Below are 19,194 nucleotides of genomic sequence, written 5' to 3'. Positions count from 1 at the left end.
ACCATGGCAACACGCGTGCGCGGCCGCCCCCGCCCCCCCCCCGATGACATCACCCCAACGCCGGCCCCGCCCCCCGCCGCCTCCCATTGGCCGCTCGCGCGGCCGCTTCCCCCCACCTCGCTCCCCCCCTCCCACCCTGCGCGGGGGCGGGGCCTGGGCGCCGCCGGACCTCAGGGCGCGCTCTCATTGGTCAGCTCCCCCGTCCGTCAGCGCCGTTCTTAAAGGGCCCGCGCAACGTTTGCGGGGTCGGGCGGGGGGGGGGTTCGGTGCCGGGGGGGGGGGCGCGGGCGGCGGCCGCGGGGCTCGGGCGGGCCCGGGGCGCCACGGGGGCCTGAACGGGTGCGGGGGCGGCGGGCAGCGACCCCCCGGGGCCCCCTCCCCGCAGGGCCGCCTCCCTCAGCCGGAGCTGCCGCAGCGCTGCTCGCAGCCCAGGTAGGAGCCGGGCCTGAGCCCCACCGGACCCCCCCCGACCCCCCCCATCCCAACCGCCCCCCCCGCATCCCCGGACCCCCACCCCCCGCCCCCCTTGCACCCCCCCCATCCCACCCCGCTTGCACCCACTAGCCCCCCCATCCCACCTCCACTGCACTTCCAGGCCCTCCATCCCACCCCCGCACTTCCCCCCCCATCCCACCCCCACTGCATCCTCCAGTGCACCCCTACTGCACCCTCCCCACTGCACCCCCCTTTGACCCCCCAGGCCCTATTGCACCCCCACTGCATCCCCCAGGCCCCTCTGCCCCCTCCTTTGCACGCCCCTACTACCCCATCATTACATCCCCATTGCACCTCTCCCCCATTCCACCCCCACTGCACCCTCCCATTGACCCCCCAGGCCCTATTGCACCCCCACTGCACCCCCCCATTGCAATTCCCAGGCGCCATTGCTCCCCTATTGCACCAGGCACACACCCCCATTCTATCCCCCAACTGCATTCCCACTGCACCCCCCATTGCATCCCTCAGGCCCCATTGCACCCCCACCCAACCCCCACTGCACCCTGTTATTGGCAACCCCCCCACCCAGGCCCCATTGCACCCCCATCCCACTCCCACTGCATCCCCTCCACTGGCAATTCCCAGGCCCCAGTGCACCCCCTGTTGCACCCCCCTTCCCCTCTCTGCACCCCCCCACTGCACCCCATGTTGCCCCCCCCATTGCACCCCCCAGGCCCCTCTGCCCCCCCAGCTGCACCCACATGCTACCCTGTCGTTGCACCCTGCATTGCACCCCCATGCCCCTCTGCCCCCCCCATTGCACCCCCACACAACCCTGTCATTGCACCCCCCACTGCACCTCCCCCGGCAACCCCCTTACCCCCTTCACCCCCCCCTTTGCTCCCCCCAATTGCCCACCCCCCCTTTGCATCCTCCCCCTTGTACCCCCAGACCCTATTGCCCCCCCTTTGCAAACCCCCTCCTTGCACATCCCCACTTTGCACCCCCAAGCCAGCTGCCACCCAATCCCCCACCCTGGGGACCCCCCCCATTGCCCCCCTCAGGCCTCACTGCCCTGCCACTGCTCACCCCCACCCCCCCAGCCCCGCCAGGCCCCTGGGCCCGCACATGCTTGTGTGTTGCATGAGGGCCATGTGTCGCACGTGGGTGGCTCCCCCTCCCCCACTTCCTCCCTGGGTGGGGGGCTTCCACGTGGGGGGGGGGGGGGGGCTGCAGGGGGGCAAGGGGGGGTTCCCTGCTGCAGGCAGGGTGTGGGCAGGGGGCTATAGGAGGTGCAGGCAGGGCACGGGCAGGGGGATGTAGCAGGTGCAGGCAGGGTATGGGCAGGGGGCTATAGGAGGTGCAGGCAGGGGCATACAGGAGGCGCAGGCAGGAGGATACAGAAGGCGCAGGCAGGGGGGTACAGGAGGTGCAGGCGGGGGGATACAGAAGGTGCAGGTAGGTTGCAGGCAGGGTGCAAGCAGGGGTTACAGGAGGTGCAGGCAGGGAGCAGGCAGGGCGCTGTGTGAGGTGCTGCCCCTGCCGTGTCGCAGGCAGGATGATGGATGTGGAAGATAGTGCCTGTCCCCTGGAGCGTGCAGCATGTGGGCAGGGTGATACAGGAGGTGCAGGGGCTGCAGGCAGGGTGCTGCGCGGGGTGCTGCCCGCTCCCCCCTGCAGGCAGGATGATGTGCGAGGTGCTGCCTGTGCCCCGTTGCAGGCAGGGCGCTGTGCGGGGTGCTGTGAAGGTGCTGGCTGTGTTCCCCTGCAGGCAGGGCACAGGCAGGATGATGTGCGAGGTGCTGCCCACCATTGAGGACACAGGCAGGGTGCAGGCAGGGTGCTGTAGGTGCAGTGGGTGCAGGCAGGATGCAGGCAGGGTGCTGTGCGGTGCTGTGTCCACGCAGGCAGGATGATGTGTGAGGTGCTGCCCACCATCACCGAGGACACAGGCAGGGTGCTGTGGGTGGGATGCTGTGTAGGATGCTGTGGGCAGGGTGCAGGCAGGGTGCAGTGGGTACAGGCAGGGTGCAGGCAGGGTGCAGTGCATGCTGTGTGGGTGCTGTTGGTGCTGTCGGCGCTGTGCCCCCGCAGGCAGGATGATGTGTGAGGTGCTGCCCACCATCAGCGAGGATGCAGGCGGGATGCTGTGGGCAGGGTGCAGGCAGGGTGCAGGCAGGGTGCAAGCAGGGTGCTGTGGGTGCAGTGGGTGCAGGCAGGGTGCTGTGGGTGCAGTGGGTGCAGGCAGGGTGCTGTTGGTGCTGTGCCCCCGCAGGCAGGATGATGTGCGAGGTGCTGCCCACCATCAGCGAGGACGCCCGCCGGGGCTCGGGCTGCCCCGAGGAGCCGGGGCTGGAGCAGCTGATGGTGCAGATGCTGCGGGAGCGGGAGCGGCTGCTGGAGACGCTGCGGGACAGCCAGGAGGGGCTGGCGGCCGCCCAGCTGCGCCTGCGGGACCTGGCACACGAGAAGGACCTGTTGCAGCGCCAGCTGGCCAGCGCCCTGCCCCAGGTGGGCGGGGCCTATGGGGGGCGGGGCCTGGGGCGGGGCTGTGGGGGGTGGGGCTGAGGGGGGGGCTGCGGGGGTGGGGCTGCGGGTGGCCTGAGGCAGGGCTGGGAGTGGGGTAGGTGGAGTTAAGGGGAAGGGGCGGGGCTAAGGCCTCATGGGGCGGGGCCTCATGGGGTGGGGCTGGGGGGGGGCCCTGAGATGGGACTGGGAGTCGGGGTGGGTGGAGTTAAGGGGAAGGGGTGGGGCTGGAGGGGGGTTTGGGGGCAGGGTGTGGTGGGGAAAGGGGGGGCTGGGAGTTGGGGTGGGTGGAGTTAAGGTGAAAGGGGAGGGACTGGGGTGGGGCCTGAGGGAGGCGGGACCTGGAGGGCTGCTAGGGGGCGGGGCTGCAGGAGGGGCCTGAGACAGGGCTAGAAGTCGGGGTGGGTGGAGTTAAGGGGAAGGGGTGGGGTGGGGGCGGGGCATGGGGGAGAAGGGCCCGAGGAGGTGGGGCATGGGGGTGGGGCTAGGGGGCGGGGTGTGCTGGAGAAAGGGGGGCTGGGAGTTGGGGTGGGTGGAGTTAAGAGGAAGGGGTGGGGTTGGGGTGGGGCTTCAGGGGGCAGGGCTTCATGAGGTGGGGCGGGGCCTGTGGGGCTGGGGCTGAGGGGGTCTGAGGCGGAGCTGGGAGTTGGAGTGGGCGGAGCTAAGCGGAAGGAGCAGGGTGGGGGCGGGGCATGGGAGAGCAGGGCCCGAGGAGGTGGGGCATGGGGGTGGGGCTAGGGGGCAGGGTGTGGTGGAGAAAGGGGGGGCTGGAAGTTGGGATGGGGGAAGGAGAAGGGGTCAGGCTGGGGGTGGGGCTGGGGCTGAGGGGGCGGGGCTGAGGGGGGCCTGAGGTGGGACTGGGAGTCGGGGTGGGTGGAGTTAAGGGGAAGGTGTGGGGCTGGGGTGGGACCTGAGGGAGGCAGGGCCTGGGGGGCTGCTAGGGGGCGGGGCTGCAGGGGGCCTGAGGCAGGGCTGGGAGTTGGGGTGGGTGGAGTTAAGGGGAAGGGGCGGGGCCTGAAGGGGAGGGGCCTGATGGGGAGGGTCTGCAAGGGGGTGGGGCTGCTGGGGGGCCTGAGGGGGCCTAGGGGGTGAGGTGGGTGGAGTTAAGGGGAAGGGGTGGGGGGGTGGGGCTTGAGGCAGGGCCTGAAGGGGGCTGGGGGTGAGGTAGGTGGAGTTAAGGGGAGGGGGTGTGGCTGCCGAGAGGTGGGGCCTAAGGGGTGGGTGGAAGTAAGTGGAGGGAGTGGGGCTGATTGAAGGGTGTGGCTGCTGGAGGAGGCGGGGCTAGAGGGAGGGCATGGCTAGTGGCCACCATGGGCTAGTCACTATGTGCCCCCATGCCCCCCGTGCCACCCATGTCCCCCCCATGTCCCCCTGTGACCCCTGTGTCCCTGTCCCGCCTGTGACCCCGTGACCCCCCCATGACCCCAGGAGTTCGCTGCGCTGACGAAGGAGCTGAACGTCTGCCGGGAGCAGCTGCTAGAGCGGGAGGAGGAGATTGCCGAGCTCAAGGCTGAGCGCAACAACACGCGGGTGAGGCCACCACGTCCCCATGTCCCCGTGTCCCCATGTCCCTGTGTGTCCCCCAGCTGCTGCTGGAGCACCTGGAGTGCCTGGTGTCCCCATGTCCCCATGTCCCCGTGTGTCCCCCAGCTGCTGCTGGAGCACCTGGAGTGCCTGGTGTCCCCATGTCCCCATGTCCCCGTGTGTCCCCCAGCTGCTGCTGGAGCACCTGGAGTGCCTGGTGTCCCCATGTCCCCATGTCCCCGTGTGTCCCCCAGCTGCTGCTGGAGCACCTGGAGTGCCTGGTGTCCCCATGTCCCCATGTCCCCGTGTGTCCCCCAGCTGCTGCTGGAGCACCTGGAGTGCCTGGTGTCCCCATGTCCCCATGTGTCCTCCAGCTGCTGCAGGAGCACCTGGAGTGCCTGGTGTCCCCATGCCCCCGTGTCCCCATGTCCGCATGTGTCCTCCAGCTGCTGCTGGAGCACCTGGAGTGCCTGGTGTCCCTATGTCCCCGTGTCCCCATGTCCCCCATGTGTCCTCCAGCTGCTGCTGGAGCACGTGGAGTGCCTGGTATCCCCATTTCCCCATGTCCCCATGTCCTCCCCCAGCTGCTGCTGGAGCATCTGGAGTGCCTGGTGTCCCGCCACGAGCGGTCCCTGCGGATGACAGTGGTCAAGCGCCAGGCGCAGTCCCCCGCGGGGGTCTCCTCCGAGGTCGAGGTCCTCAAAGCCCTCAAGTCCCTCTTCGAGCACCACAAGGCCCTGGATGAGAAGGTGGGTGCTGGGATGGCATGGGTGGCTTTGGGGGGTGTCTCGGGGGGGTCCCAGGTGACTCCTGGGGTGACATGGGGGGACCCTGTGGGATATGAGGGTGTTTCAAGGGCTCTGGGGGTTCTGGAGTGACCCATGGGGGGTCTGGTGGGCCCCAGAGGGGTCTCAGGGGGCTTCTGGAGTGACTTGGTGGGACCTGGGAGGGTCTGAGGGGTTCCAGTGGGGTCCTGGTCGTGTCCAAAGGGGGCTCAGGGGGCTTTTGGGGACACCCAGGTGGGACTTGGTGGTCTCTGGGTGGTCTCAGGGGCCCCACTGGGGAACTTGGTGGTCCCATGAGGGACCTGGTGGTCCCCAGGTGGCTCCTGGGGTGACCTGGTGGACCTAGTGGTCCCTGAGAGGGTCCCAGGGGGTTTCTGGGGTGATCTGGTGGGACCTGGTGGTCCCCAGGGGGTCTCCGGGGTGACCTGGGGGGGGTCCTGGGTCAATCGTGGTGGGTTTGGGGGGGTCCTGGGGGCACCCCAGGGTGTTGGGGGGAGGATGACCCCGCCCTGTCGCCTCAGGTTCGGGAGCGGCTGCGGGTGGCCCTTGAGCGGGTGGCTGTCCTCGAGGAGGAGCTGGAGGTCTCCAACCAGGAGGTGGGTGACGCCGGGGGGAGGGGGGTACGCTGGGGGGGGTTGGGGGGGTCATGGTGGGGGTCCCCATGATGTGGTGTCCCCATTGGTGGTGGTCCCCATGGGTGGGGCTCCTTATGATGTAGTGTCCCCATGGGTGGTGGTCTCCATGGGTGGGGGTCCTTATGGGTGGGGGTCCCCATGATGTGGTGTCCCCATGTGTGGTGTCCCCATGGGTAGGGGTCCCCATAGTGGGGGGTCCCCATGACATGGTGTCCCCATGGGTGGGGGTCCCTGTGGACAGGTGCCCCAGTGGGGGGGGGTGTCCCCATAGGCAGGGGTCCCCAAGACATGGTGTCTCCATGGGCAGGGGTCCCCCATGGACAGGGTTCCCCATGATGTGTCCCCATGAGTGGGGGTCCCATGGGCAGTGTCCCCATGAGCAGGGGTCCCCGTGGGGGGGACCTCGTGGGGGGGGTCCCCGCGGGGGTCCCCCCATGTGACACCCCCTCCCAGGCGCTGTCCCTGCGGGAGCAGCTCTCCCGACGCCGCTCGGGGCTGGAGGACGCACCCAGTGATGGGGACACACCGGTATGAGGGGTCACAGGGTTACTGGGGGGGGGGGTCACAGGGGGGGCCACAGCACTGGGGGGTCGCCAGGCACTGGGGATCCCTGGGGTCACAGGTCAGGGGTCAGAGGTTGGGGGTCAGGGATGAGAGGTCACACCCTCTGTGGGCCAGCTGCTCAGGGCCTGTGGGCACGGCTATGGGTGGAGGGCTGTGGGCCGCGTTGGGTCAGGGGTCAAAGGTTGGGGTCAGGGGTTGCGTCCTGCAGGGTACCCCCAAGGGCCAGCGGTGCGAGGCCGACATGGAGGCTGCACTGGGTGAGGGGTCAGGGGTCAGGGGCCAGGGGTGAGGGGTCAGTCCCGCAGGGCACCCCTGAGGGCTGGCGGCATGAGGCCAAGCTGTGGAGGCCACGCTGGGTCAGGGGTCAGGGTCAGGGGTCAGGGGTCGCATCCTGCAGGGCACCCCTGAGGGCCAGCGGTGCGAGGCCGAGCTGGAGGCCACGCTGGGTGAGGGGTCAGGGGTCACCTCACACAGGGCACCCCTGAGGGCCAGTGGTGCAAGGCCAAGCTGGAGGCCACGCTGGGTGAGGGGTGAGGGGTCAAGGGTCAGGGGTCACCTCACACAGGGCACCCCTGAGGGCCGGTGGCATGAGGCCGAGCTGGAGGCTGCTCTAGGCCAGGGGTCAAGGGTTGGGGTCAGGGGTCAGGGGTCACATCCTGCAGGGCACCCCTGAGGGCCAACAGTGCGAGGCCGAGCTGGAGGCCGCGCTGGGTGAGGGGTCAAGGGTCAGGGGTCACCTCACACAGGGCACCCCTGAGGGCCAGCGGTGCGAGGCTGAGCTGGAGGCCGCGCTGGGTGAGGGGTCAGGGGTCGGGGGTCAGGGTTCATGTCCCACAGGGCACCCCCGAGGGCCGGCGGCGCGAGGCCGAGCTGGAGGCCGCGCTGGGCCGGCAGCGGGCGGCAGCGGCGGCTCAGCGGGAGCGGGTGGCCACCCTGTGCCGCCAGTTGGGGCGGCTGCAGGACCAGGCCGCGGCAGCGCAGCGGGAGCTGGCGCGGGCACAGGAGGCCGGGGCCAAGCTGCAGCGCGACCTCAAGGAGGTGGGGGCTGCCCTAATGGGTGGGGGCAGCCGGAATGGGGGGATGGGCAGGCCTGAAATGGGGGGTGGGGGGGAAGAGCCCAACTGGGGGGAACAGGCCCAAACTGGGGGGGGAAGACCCAAACTGGTGGGGGGAAAACCCTGATATGGGGGGTGCGGGTGGTACAGAGCCCGACTGGGGGGGGAACCCTGAAATGGGGGGGACAGAGCCCAACTCGTGGGGGGGGGCCTGAAATGAGGGGGGCAGAGCCCAACTGGGGGTGAGGCAGGCCTGAAATGGGAGGGCAGATCCAAACTGGGGGGGACAGGCCTGAAATGGGGGGGCAGATGCAAACTGGCAGGAGCAGGCCTGAAATGCTGGGGGGGCGCAGCTCTGAAATGGTGGGGTCAGACCCAAACTGTGGGGAACAGACCTGAAATGGGGCAGGGGCAGCCCTGAAATGGAGGGAGGCAGCCCTGAACTGGGGGGGAACAGCCCAGACTGGGAGGGAGCAGAGCCATGAACTGGGGATCATACCTGAACTGGGAGCACCCCCAAACTGCGAGCACCCTCAGCCCAGACACCGTCCTAGGCTGTCCTCATCCCTGTCCTCACGTGGTCCCTGTGCTCTCCATGTCCCCATCCCTGTCCCCATCCCACCCCTGTCCCTGTCCCCACCTGGCCCCTGTCCCCATGCCACCCCTTTCCCCATCCCGTCCCCATCCCGTCCCTGTCCCAATCCCACTCCTGTCACCATCCCACCCCTGTCCCCATCCCATCCCCATTCCGTCCCTGTCCCCATCCCATCCCCTGACCCTGTCCCCATCCCACCCCTGTCCCCATCCCACATTTGTCCCTGTCCCACTCCTGCCCCCATCCCACCCCTGTCCCCATCCCGCCCCTGTCCCCACCCCTGTCCCCATCACACCCTTGTCCCCACCTGATCCCTGTCCCCATCCCACCCCTGCCTCCACCCATCCCGGCCCCCCACCCCACCTGCCCCGCCGGGTCACGGCGCAGGCGCTGGCGCAGCGGGAGGACATGGAGGAGCGCATCACCACGCTGGAGAAGCGCTACCTGAGTGCGCAGCGTGAGGCCACCTCCCTGCACGATGCCAACGACCGCCTGGAGAACGAGCTGGCCAGCAAGGACTCGCTCTACCGCCAGGTGGGGGGTGCCGGGACCCCTGGGACCCCACACTGGGGCACCACTGGGACACCCCAGGACATCCTCGTGACCCCACCCTGGGACCCTCAACCCAGGACCCTGCCCTAGGGCACCCCCTGGGACATCGGGACCCCATCCTGGGACCCCCCAACCCGGGACCCTGCACTGGGGCACCCCTGGGACACCCCTCTGGGACACCCCTGGGACCCCTACTCTGGGACCCCCCACCTTGGGGCCCCCAGACTGGGACACCCCCCCCCGTGACCCTACCCATCCCCCCCCCCCCCCCCCCCCCTCTGGGACACCCCACCTTGTGGCCATCACCTTGGGACCCTCACCCTACGAAACCCATCATGGCAACACCCCCTGCCCCACAGCTGTGCCCCCCACCCCATGGCCATGACTCCCACCCCACGGCTGGGCTCCCCCACCCCATGGCCCCCCAGCCGCGCCCCCTGCCCCAAGGCCACCCCAGACCCCACAGAGTGAGGAGAAGGGCCGGCAGCTGCAGGAGTGGCTGGAGGACGCCAAGGCCAAGCTCCAGCAGACGCTGCAGAAAGCCGAGACCCTGCCCGAGATCGAAGCCCAGCTGGCTCAGAGGGTGGCCGCCCTCACCAAGGTGGGGGAGCTGAGGGGGTCCTGGAGGGTTCTAGGAGGATCCTGGAGGGTTCTGGAGGGGACCGGGGAGGGTTCTGGAGGGTTCAGGTGGGCCTGGGAGGGTCCTGGGTGGTTCTGATGGGCCTGGAGGGGTCCTGGGGGGCTTCTGGGGGAGTCCTGGAGGGACCTGGGGGGGGTTTGAAGGGTTCTGAGGGGGTCCTGGAGGGTTCTGGTGGGCCTGGGGGGGTTCCTGGTGGTCTTCTGGAGGGACCTGGAGGGTCTGGGAGGTCCTGGAAGGTTCTGGGGGGCCCTGGGGGTAGTCGGGGGGGGCCTGGGCAGGGCTTGGGGGTCCTGGAGGGGGCTGGGGGTCATGGGGGGGCCTAGAGGGCTTCTGGGGGGGGGGGGTCTGGAGGGACCTGGAGGGTTCTGGGAAGGTTCTGGAGGGTTCTGGGTGGTTCTGGGGGACCTTGGGGGGTCGACAGGGTCCTGGAGGGGACCAGGGGGGTCCTGGGAGGCTTCTGTGGGGGTCCTGTAGGGACCTGTGGGGTCCTGGAGGGTTCAGGGGGGCCTGGGGGGGCCTGGAGGCTTCTGGTGGGCTGAGGGGAGGCTGGGGAGCTTTTCTGGGGGGGCTGGAGGGACCTGGGGGGTCCTAGAGGGTTCAGGGGGTTCCTGGAGGGTTCTGGGGGGACCTGGGCGGTGCTGGGGGGTTCAGGAGGGGCCTGGGGGGGGCCTGGAGGGTTTTGGGGGGGCCTGGAGGATTCGGGGGGGGGGGCTGGCGGGGTCCTGGAGGGTTCTGGGTGGGACTGGGGAGTTTTGAGGCATCCTGGGAGGTATAGAGGAGGTTTCCATCCCCATGTCCCTGCTGGTCCCTGTGTTCTTGTCCATCCCCATGTCCCCAACCATCTCCATGTCCCCGTTGGTCCCCATGTCCCCCTGTCCATCCCCACACCCCTGTGTCCTCCGTCCCCCCCCCCCCCCCAGGCCGAGGAGCGCCACGGGAACTTTGAGGAACGCCTGCGGCAGCTGGAAGCCCAACTGCAGGAGAAGAATCAGGAACTGCAGCGGGTGAGGGATGGGACCCCCGACTGGGGGACCCCAGGGGGGGCCCTCTGGCAATGGGGTGTGCCCTCAGGATCTGGGGGTCCCTGCAGGTCCCTGGGACTTGGGAGGGGGATGGGGGGCTGCTGATAGTGCTCAGGGTAGTGCATGTGGGGGGTCTTGGGCTCTCGGGGGGCTGCATGGAGGGGGGATTGAGGGGTACATGGGGGATTTGGGGGTCATGGGGGGCTTGAGAGAGTGTCACTGGGGGCCTTGGCAGGTGGGGAGGGGTTTTGGGGGGGTTCTGGTGCTGCTGATAGTGCTCAGGGGGGTGCATGGACTGGGGATCTTGGGGTCCTGAGGGTCTTGGGGGGCTGCATGGGGGGGGCTTGAAGGGTGCATGGGGGATTTGGGAGTCCTGGGGGGGCTTGGACAAGTGTCACTGGGGGGATTTGGGCATCCTGGGGGGCTTGAGGGAGTGTCACTGGGGGCTGTGGCAGGTGGGGAAGGGGTTTGGGTGGGTCCTGGGGTGCATGGAGTGGCTGGGGGGGGGGGGTCATGGTGGGGCTTGGGAGTTGCATGAGTGCTTTTGGAATTTGGGGGGGTCATTGAGGGCTGTATGAGGGTGTTGGGGGCTGCATGGGGGGGCTGGTGTGTGTGTGGGATCGTTGGGAGGCAGGGGGGCTTGAGGGGTTCATGGGGGGCTCTTGCAGGGATCATTGGGGTGGTGCGCGGGGTGCTTTGGGGTGCAGAGGGAGCTCGTGGGGGGGTGAAAGGGGGGTCGTGCTCCACAGGGAGGGCTGTGGGGGAAGGCACCGGTGTTGGGGGTTGCCAGTGGGGCCCCCCCCCGATGTTGGGGACCCCCCCAAAGGCTCGCCAGCGGGAGAAGATGAACGATGAGCACAACAAGCGGCTGTCGGAGACGGTCGACCGGCTGCTCTGTGAGTCCAACGAGCGGCTCCAGCTCCACCTCAAGGAGAGGATGGGGGCTCTGGAGGAGAAGGTGGGGGTCCTGAGAGGGTCCAAGCGGGTCTGGGGGGGCCTGGGGGGTCCTGAGGGGGTCTTGCGTGGTCCTGGGAGGTCCTAGGGGGGCCTGGAGGTGTCTAGGGGTGTCCTGGGTGGGGTGTTGGGTGGTCCCTGGGAGGTTCAAGGGGGTCTAGGGGAGGTCCTGAGGGGGTCTTGGGTGGTCCTGGGGCTGTCCTAGGGGTCCTGAGGGGGTCCCTTGGGAGTCTGGAGGCATCCTGGGAAGTCTGGGGGAGCCTGGGGGGGTTCCTGAGGGGGTCGTTGGGGGTGGTGGGAAGTCCCGGGTGATCTGGGTGGGGTCCTGGAGGGGTCTTGAGGGGGGTCTTGGGTGGTTCTGGGAACCCTGGGGGGTCTGAGGGGGTCCTCAGTGTTCTGGGGGGGAGGCTTGGAATTCCTGGGAGGTCTGGGGGGTTCCTGAGGGGGTCTTTGGGGGGGCTGGGAAGACATGGGGAGCCCTGGGGGGGGGGGGGGCGGGGGGGGCTTTAGGGGTCGTGGAGGTGTCCTGAGGGGGTGTTGGATGGTCCTGGAGGAGAAGGTGGGGGTCTGGGGGAGTCCTAGAGTGTCTTGGAGGGGTTCTTGGATGATCCTGGGGGGTCGAGGGGGGGCTGGGGAGTCAGGATGGGGGAGCTGGAGGAGAACGTGGGGGGTCTGGGGGGGGACTTTGGGGTGCCCCTGGATTGTTCTGGGGGTCCCCTGTCATCTGAGACACCCCCCCACCCCCCTCAGAACTCGCTCAGTGAAGAAATTGCCAACATGAAGAAGCTGCAGGACGAGCTGCTGCTCAACAAGGTCTGGGGAGGCGGGGGCTGGGGGTGTCGGAAGGGGCCAGGGGGTCCCCAGAACTGACCCTTCCCCCCGAAATTCCTCCCCCCCCCCCCCCCCCCCAGGAGCAGCTGCTGGCAGAGATGGAGCGGATGCAGCTGGAGCTTGACCAGCTGCGGGGGCGCCCTGTCTCCTCCTACTCCAGGTACCCCCCGGGACCCCCCAGAACCCCCCCGGAACCCCCTGGACCCCCCTGCGATGCCCCCCCCCCCCCCCAACCCCCATGGGAACCTCCTTACTGCCCAAGGGGCTCCTCTAACTCCACCCCACTGCTCTGGGGGACCCCCCCATTACCCCAGGACCCCCCCAGCCCCCCCTGCAATTACTCCAGACCCCCCCTAGACTTTCTCATCACTCAAGGACCTACCCCGACCCCCCCAACTCCCCTGAGGACCCCCCTCCTTACCCCAGCACCCCTCAATTGCCCCCAGCCTGCTCTGATCTCTCTCTGGGGGGCCGGGGGGACACATGCCCCCCCATCCGTGCCCCCCCGGCCCCCCAGATCCCTGCCGGGCAGCGCTCTGGAGCTGAGGTACCCCCAAACCCCTGTCGGGGGGGCTCCCCTGGACCCCAACGCCCCCCGGTGCCCCCCCCCGCAGGACCCGTAAGGGGCGCTGGGCACCACCCAAGGAGGACGCTGCCAAGGTGGGGGGGGGGGCTGGGGGGAGACTTGGGGGGCTGGGGAAGGGGATGGGGGCTGAGAGGGGACTTTGGGGGCTGGAGGGCTCCAGGGAGTTGGACTTTGGGGGGATTTTGGGAGCTGGGGTGGAAGTTGGGGGGCTTTTGGGGGGGCTGGGGGGCTGGGGTGGAAGCTGGGGGGTTCGGGGGGGCTTGGGGGCAGGGGTATTTGGGGGCCTCGGGGGGGGGTGTCTCTGGGGGGCTCAGGGAGGGCTTTGGGGAGTCTGAGGGGACCGCAGGGTGGAGGCTGCCGGGGAGTGCTCTGGGGGGCCCTGGGGGCTGGGGGGTGCTGTCCAGGTGCCACTTTGTCACCCTGGGCACTTTGTCACCCTGGGCCCCCTGTGGCTGTCCGTGCTGAGGCCGTGCTCTGACTTCGTCTCTGTTCTGTCCCCGCCATCCTCCTCCTCAAACCATCCCTGTCTTCATCCCCACCACTCTACCACCTCATCCTGTTCCTTATCCCCATCTTCATCCTCATCCTCACCCCATCCCATCCACATCTTCATCTTCATCCTCCTTCCATCCTCATCCTCATCCTCACCCCATCCTCATCCTCATCTTCATCCTCATCCTCACCCCATCCCATCTTCATCTTCATCCTCCTCCCATCCCATCCTCATCCTCACCCCATCCCATCCTCATCTTCATCCTCATCCCATCCCATCCTCATCTTCATCCTCATCCCATCCCTATCATTATCCTCATCTCCATCCTCATCCTTAAACCATTGCCATCTCCATCCTCCCATCCCATCCCATCTCATCTCATCTCATTCCCTGTCCCTGTCCTCATCGTCATCCCATCCTCATCTTCATCCTGTCTTTATCCTCATCCCATCTTCATCCTTATCCTATCCTCACTCATCCCATCCTCATTGCATCCTTATCCCATTCTCATCCTATCCTCATTCCATCCTCATCTTCATCCCATCCTCATCATCCCATCATCCCATCATTCCATCCTCACCCCATCCTCATCTTCATCCCGTCCTCATCCTCATCCCATCTTCATCTTCATTCCAACCTCATCCCATCCCATCCCCATCCCGTACTCATCTTCATCCTCATCCCCATCCCATCCTCATCTTCATCCTGTCTTCATTCTCATCCCATCCTTATCCCATCCTCATCCTCATCCTCCTCCCATCCTCATCCCATCCCATCCCCATCCCATCCCCATCCCATCTTCATCTTCATCCCCATCCCATCCCCATCCTATCCCCATCCCATCCTCATCCCCATCCGTACCTTGTCCCATCCCCCCCCCGTGCCCCCCGCCTGCTGCGCTGGCTGGCAGGGCGGGGGAGTGGGGAGCGCGGGGGGCTCGGCGGAGGCCCCCCCCGAGGGCTCTGACGAGGAGGAGCGGGGGGGGCGCGGGGGGGTGCGGAGCTGCTGTCCCCCGGCGGGCAGGCGGACGTGCAGACGCTGGCCTTCATGCTGCAGGAACAGCTCGAGGGCCATCAACAAGGAGATCAAGTCAGTGCCCCCCCTGGGACCCCCCCGCGGGCACCCCAGGGACCCCCCAAGGACCCCCAGACCCCAGGACCCCCAGGGACCCCCTACAGGGACACCCCAGGAACTCCCACCCAGGGACCCCCAGGGACTCTCCTGCAGGCACCACAGGGACACCTCAGGGACCCCCAGGGACCCTCAGGGACTCCCACCGAGGGACACCACCCAGGGACCCCCACCCAGGGAGCTCCTGACCCCGAGACCCCCAGAGAGCCCCCCCAGGGACACCCCAGGGACCCACAGGGATCCCCCACTGGGACATCCCCCAGGGACACCCCAGGGATCCCCACCCAGGGATCCCCCGACCCCGGGACCCCCAGGGACCTACCCAGGATCCCCCCGCGGGTACCACAGTGACACCCCAGGGACCCCCCGGGACCCCCAACCAGGGGCACCCCTCCCCAGGGATCCCCACCCAGGGACACCCCACCCGGGACCCCCCAGGGACCCCCCCGTGGGCACCACAGGGACACCCCAGGGACCCTCAGGGACCCCCACCCAGGGGCACCCCCCAGGACCCCCACCCAGGGGCACTTCTCCCAGGACCCCCAGGGATCCCCACCCAGGAGCACCCCCAGGGACACACACCCCTGAGACCCTCCCCCTGGGACCCTACGGAACACCCAGGGACATCCTGGGACCCCCACACAGTGGCACCCCCAGGACCCCCTGCTTCCCCCCCGGGGCATCCTCCCCAGGACCCCCAAACCCAGGGGAACTGCTGGGGCTCCCAACCCAGGGGCACCCCCTTAGGACCCCCCAGGACCACTGCCAGGACCCTCAAAACCCAGAGTTATCCCCTCAGGGACCCCCGCAGGACCCCCAAATCCAGGGATCTAGCCCAAAGGGCCCCCAAATCCCACGCCCCCCCCCCCAGATCTCCCCAGGGACCCCCAAAGCCCCAGGAACCCCCAAAACCCCCAGATCCCCACCACCCCCAGCAATGGGGGGCTCCGGGGGCTGAAGTGTGGGGCCAAGTGGGAGGCAATGGGGGTCTGTGAGATATTGGGGGGACAATGAGGGATTGAGGGGGACTCTGGGGGGGGGGCCATGGGTTGGGGGGTGCCCCTTGACCCCCCCCTTTCCCCCCCCCAGGCTGATCCAGGAGGAGAAGGAGTGCACGGAGCTGCGGGCGGAGGAGCTGGAGAGCCGGGTGGGGGGTGGGGGGCTGGAGGGGGCCCCCCTGGGGCGCTACCGGGGGGGGAGCGCCTCCCGGCCCCCCTCCCTCACCAGCTCCACCTTGGCCAGCCCCTCCCCCCCCAGCAGCGGCCGCTCCACCCCCCGCCTGGCCCCCCCCCAGCCCTGCCCGCGAGGTGAGTGACCCCCCAAACACCTTGGGGACCCCCCCACACCCAAAGGCTGGGACACACACACACACACACACTAGAAATGGGGAGGGGGGTAAAATGGGGAGGCGGTGTCAGAGTGACACCCCCCCCCAAAATGTCTGGGGGGGCAGGGGACCCTCAAAATGAGGGGGACACCCCAAATGACTTGGTGTATGTGTGTGTCCCAGAACCACGTCCCCAAGGAGGAGCCCCGGGGGGCTGAGGAGAAGGGGCCGGGTCCCGGGGACCCCCCTGCCCCCCCCCGAGCACCCCGACTGGAGCGGGGGGGCCCCCCCTTGGCGCTGCCGGCGGCTGGGCTGGAAGAGGGGCGCGACTCACGAGTGGGGTGAGTTGGGGGGCTTGGGGCAGGGGTCCCTGGGGACATATGGGTCATATCAAGGTCCTGGGGGGATCCTGGGGTCATATTGGGGTGCTGGAGGGGTCCTGGGGGGTCTCTGGGGTCACATGGGTCATATTGGGGTGCTGGGAGGGGTCCTGGGAGCCATATTGGGGTGCTGGGGGGGTCCTGGGGGGTCCCTGGGGTCATATTTGGGTTCCTGGGGGGGTCCTGGGGTAATTTTGGGGTGCTGGGATTCCTGGGGGTCCCCTGGGGTCATATAGGAGTCCTGGGGGGTCCCTGGGGTCGTATTGGCATTCTGGGGGTGTCCTGGGGTCATACGGGGGTGTTGGGGGTCCCTTGGGGGCCATATTGAGGTACTGGGGGTGGCCCTGGGGGGGTCTCTGGGGTCCCTGGGTCATATTGGGGTGCTGGAGGGGTCTGGGTGCTGTGAGGGTCCTGAGGGGACCCTGGGGTCATATTGGGGTGCTGAGGGGGTTCTGGGAGTGTCTCTGGGGTCATATTGGGGTGCTGGGGGGTGCTGTGGGGTCCTGGGGAGGGGTGTGGGGGCGGCCCCCAGCCGATGGGTGCTCCCCCCCACCAAGGCTGGTCCCCGAGGGTCCCGGTGCCCCCCCCCGACCCCCTGCACAAGACCCCCAAGAAGAAGAGCATCAAGTCGTCCATCGGGCGCCTCTTCGGCAAGAAGGAGAAGGGGCGCCTGGGCCCCCCCCCGCGAGACGCCCCCTCCCTCGGTGGGACTCCCGGCACCCCCCGCACACCCCCAGGGACCCGGGGTGCCCTCCCCCGGGACCCCCCACCCCCAAGGACCCGGGTGTCTGGGTGCCCCTCTCTCTTCCTGAGACCCCCCACCCCCAAAACAGACCCAGGTGTCTGGGTGCCCCGCCCCCCAACTCTGGGGAACCCCCGCCCCCAGGGACCCCCCACCCCCAAAACGGACCCAGGTGTCTGGGTGCCCCCCCCACTCCTGAGATACCCCCACTCCCAGGGACCCGGGTTTCTGGGTGCCACTCCCCCGGTCCCCCCCTCCCAGGCATACGGGCACCCTGAGGTCCCCGTGTGGGTGTGTGTGGGGGTCTCACCCTCTGCCCCCCCCCCCAGCTGGGACCCCCTCGGAGGAGCTGGGCCCCCCCGACGCGCTGGGGCTGGCCAAGCTCTCAGGGGCGGTGGAGAAGGATCGACGGAGCAAGAAAAAGTGAGGGGGGGACCTCAATTTGGGGGTGTCTGGGGCTCTGGAGGGGGCTCTAGGGAGGTTGGGGGGGCTTTGGGGGAGTTTGGGGGGCTGAGGGGGACTTTGGGGGGGGTGAGTAGCTTTGGGGGGGCTGGGGGGGGCTTTGGGGAGGGATGGGGGTCTTAGGGGGAGTTTGGGGGGGCTGGGAGGCGTTTTCAGGGTCAGGGGGTTGAGGGGGTCTAGGGGGGCTTAGGGAGAGTTTTGGGGATCTGAGGGCTTGGGGGGCTTTGGGGGGGTCTGGGAGGCTTAGGGGAGGCCTTGGGGGGGTCTGAGGGGATTTGGGGGATCTGGGGGGCTTTGAGGGACATTGGGGGTCTGGGGACGGTTTAGGGGAGGTGGGTGATAATGGGGGTACTGGAGGGGGCAGGAGGGTTGGGGGGGGCTGTGAGTACCTCGGGGGGGAGTTGGAGGGGTTGGGAGGGATTTGGGGAAGTCCTGGTGCGTTGGTGGGTGCTGGGGGGGCTCTGGGGGTCTCTGGGGGGTTGGGGGGGGTCTCGGGGTGCTGTGGGGCTTGGGGGAGGGGACTGGGGGTGTTGGGGGGCCCGGGGGTCGGTGCCCCCCTCAACTGCCCCCCAGGCACGAGCTGCTGGAGGAGGCGTGTCGACAGGGGCTGCCCTTCGCCGCCTGGGACGGGCCCACCGTGGTCTCCTGGCTGGAGGTGGGGGCTGCGGCGGGTGCCCCCCAACCGAACCGGGGGGGCTGGGGGAGGGGATGAAGTCGCTGCTGCTGGGGGGTGCTGGGCGGGGCCCCATGCCAGTGGGTGCGCCGGCTGTGAGTGGGTGGGTGCTGATGGTGCTGTGGGTGCTGTGGGTTCTATACGTGCTGTGGGTGCTGCTATAGGTCCTGTGGGTGCTATAGGTGCTGTGCGTGCTATAGGTGCTGTGGGTGCTGTGGGTGCTATAGGTCCTGTGGGTGCTATAGGTGCTGGGCATGCTGTAGGTGCTGTGCGTGCTATAGGTGCTGTAGGTGCTGTGGGTGCTATAGGTCCTGTGGGTGCTATAGGTGCTGGGCGTGCTATAGGTGCTGTAGGTGCTGTGGGTGCTATAGGTGCTGTGCGTGCTATAGGTGCTGTGGGTGCTGTGGGTGCTATAGGTCCTGTGGGTGCTATAGGTGCTGTGCGTGCTATAGGTGCTTTGGGTTATGTGGCTGCTCTAGGTGCTGTGCGTGCTGTGGGTGCTATAGGTCCTGTGGGTGCTATAAGTGCTGTGGGTGCTCTGGGTGCTGTGGGTGATATAGGTGATATAGCTGCTGTGGGTGCTGTACGGGCTATAAGTGCTATGGGTGCTATAGGTGCTGTGGGTACTATAGGTGCTGTGCGTGCTGTGGGCGCTATAGGTGATGTGAGTGCTGTGGGTGCTATAGGTGCTGTGGGTCCTACAGGTTCTGTGTGTGCTGTGGGTGCTCTGGGTGCTATAGGTGCTGTGTGTTCTCTGGGTGCTGTCGGGGCTATGGGTGCTGTGGGTGCTGTAGGTGCTGTGGGTGCTGTGGGATTTATAGGTGCTATAGGTGCTGTGGGTACTATAGGTGCTGTGGGTTCTGTGGGTGCTATAGGTGCTATAGATGCTGTGAGTGCCATAGGTGCTGTGGGTGCTGTGAGTGCTGTGGGTGCTATAGGTGCTTTGGGTTATGTGGCTGCTCTAGGTGCTGTGGGGTCCTGTGGGTGTTGTAGGTGCTGTGGGTGCTTTAGGTGATATAGGTGGTGCTGTGGGTGCTGTAGGTGATATAGGTGCTGTGGGTGTTATAGGTGCTATAGGTGCTGTGGGTGCTTTGGGTGATATAGGTGCTGTGTGCTATAGGTGCTGTGCATGCCATAAATGCTGTGGGTGCTACAGGTGCTGTGGGGTGCTGTGTGTGCTATAGGTGCTGTGTGTGCTATAGGTGATGTGGGTGCTGTGGGTGCTATCGGTTCTGTGGGTGCCGTGGGTATTATTGATGCTATAGGTGCTGTGGGTGCT

At 67.9% G+C, this 19,194-nt stretch overlaps 1 protein-coding gene across 1 annotated transcript; it reads left to right on the top strand.

Moving 5' to 3' along the window:
- Nucleotides 1-344: 344 nt before the first annotated feature.
- LOC121082128 (liprin-alpha-3-like) lies at nt 345-17,897 on the top strand (the record flags this gene model as incomplete). The annotated part of the gene is made up of 19 exons (XM_040581461.1): nt 345-432; nt 2,714-2,949; nt 4,393-4,494; nt 5,073-5,237; nt 5,795-5,869; nt 6,362-6,436; nt 7,310-7,510; nt 8,510-8,656; nt 9,141-9,275; nt 10,235-10,318; nt 11,163-11,294; nt 12,041-12,103; nt 12,202-12,281; nt 12,639-12,740; nt 15,421-15,633; nt 15,842-15,999; nt 16,596-16,742; nt 17,110-17,203; nt 17,816-17,897. Coding segments are annotated over exons 2-19 (2,286 nt in total), but the record flags the coding sequence as incomplete, so codon positions are not given.
- Between the last annotated feature and the right edge of the window lie 1,297 nt (nt 17,898-19,194).

This window comes from Falco naumanni, unplaced genomic scaffold (genome assembly GCF_017639655.2).
Source record: "Falco naumanni isolate bFalNau1 unplaced genomic scaffold, bFalNau1.pat scaffold_313_arrow_pat_ctg1, whole genome shotgun sequence".
NCBI classification, from domain to species: Eukaryota; Metazoa; Chordata; class Aves; order Falconiformes; family Falconidae; genus Falco; species Falco naumanni.
Note: the sequence above shows the minus strand (reverse complement) of the source record. Positions and strands in the feature narration are given on the sequence as shown.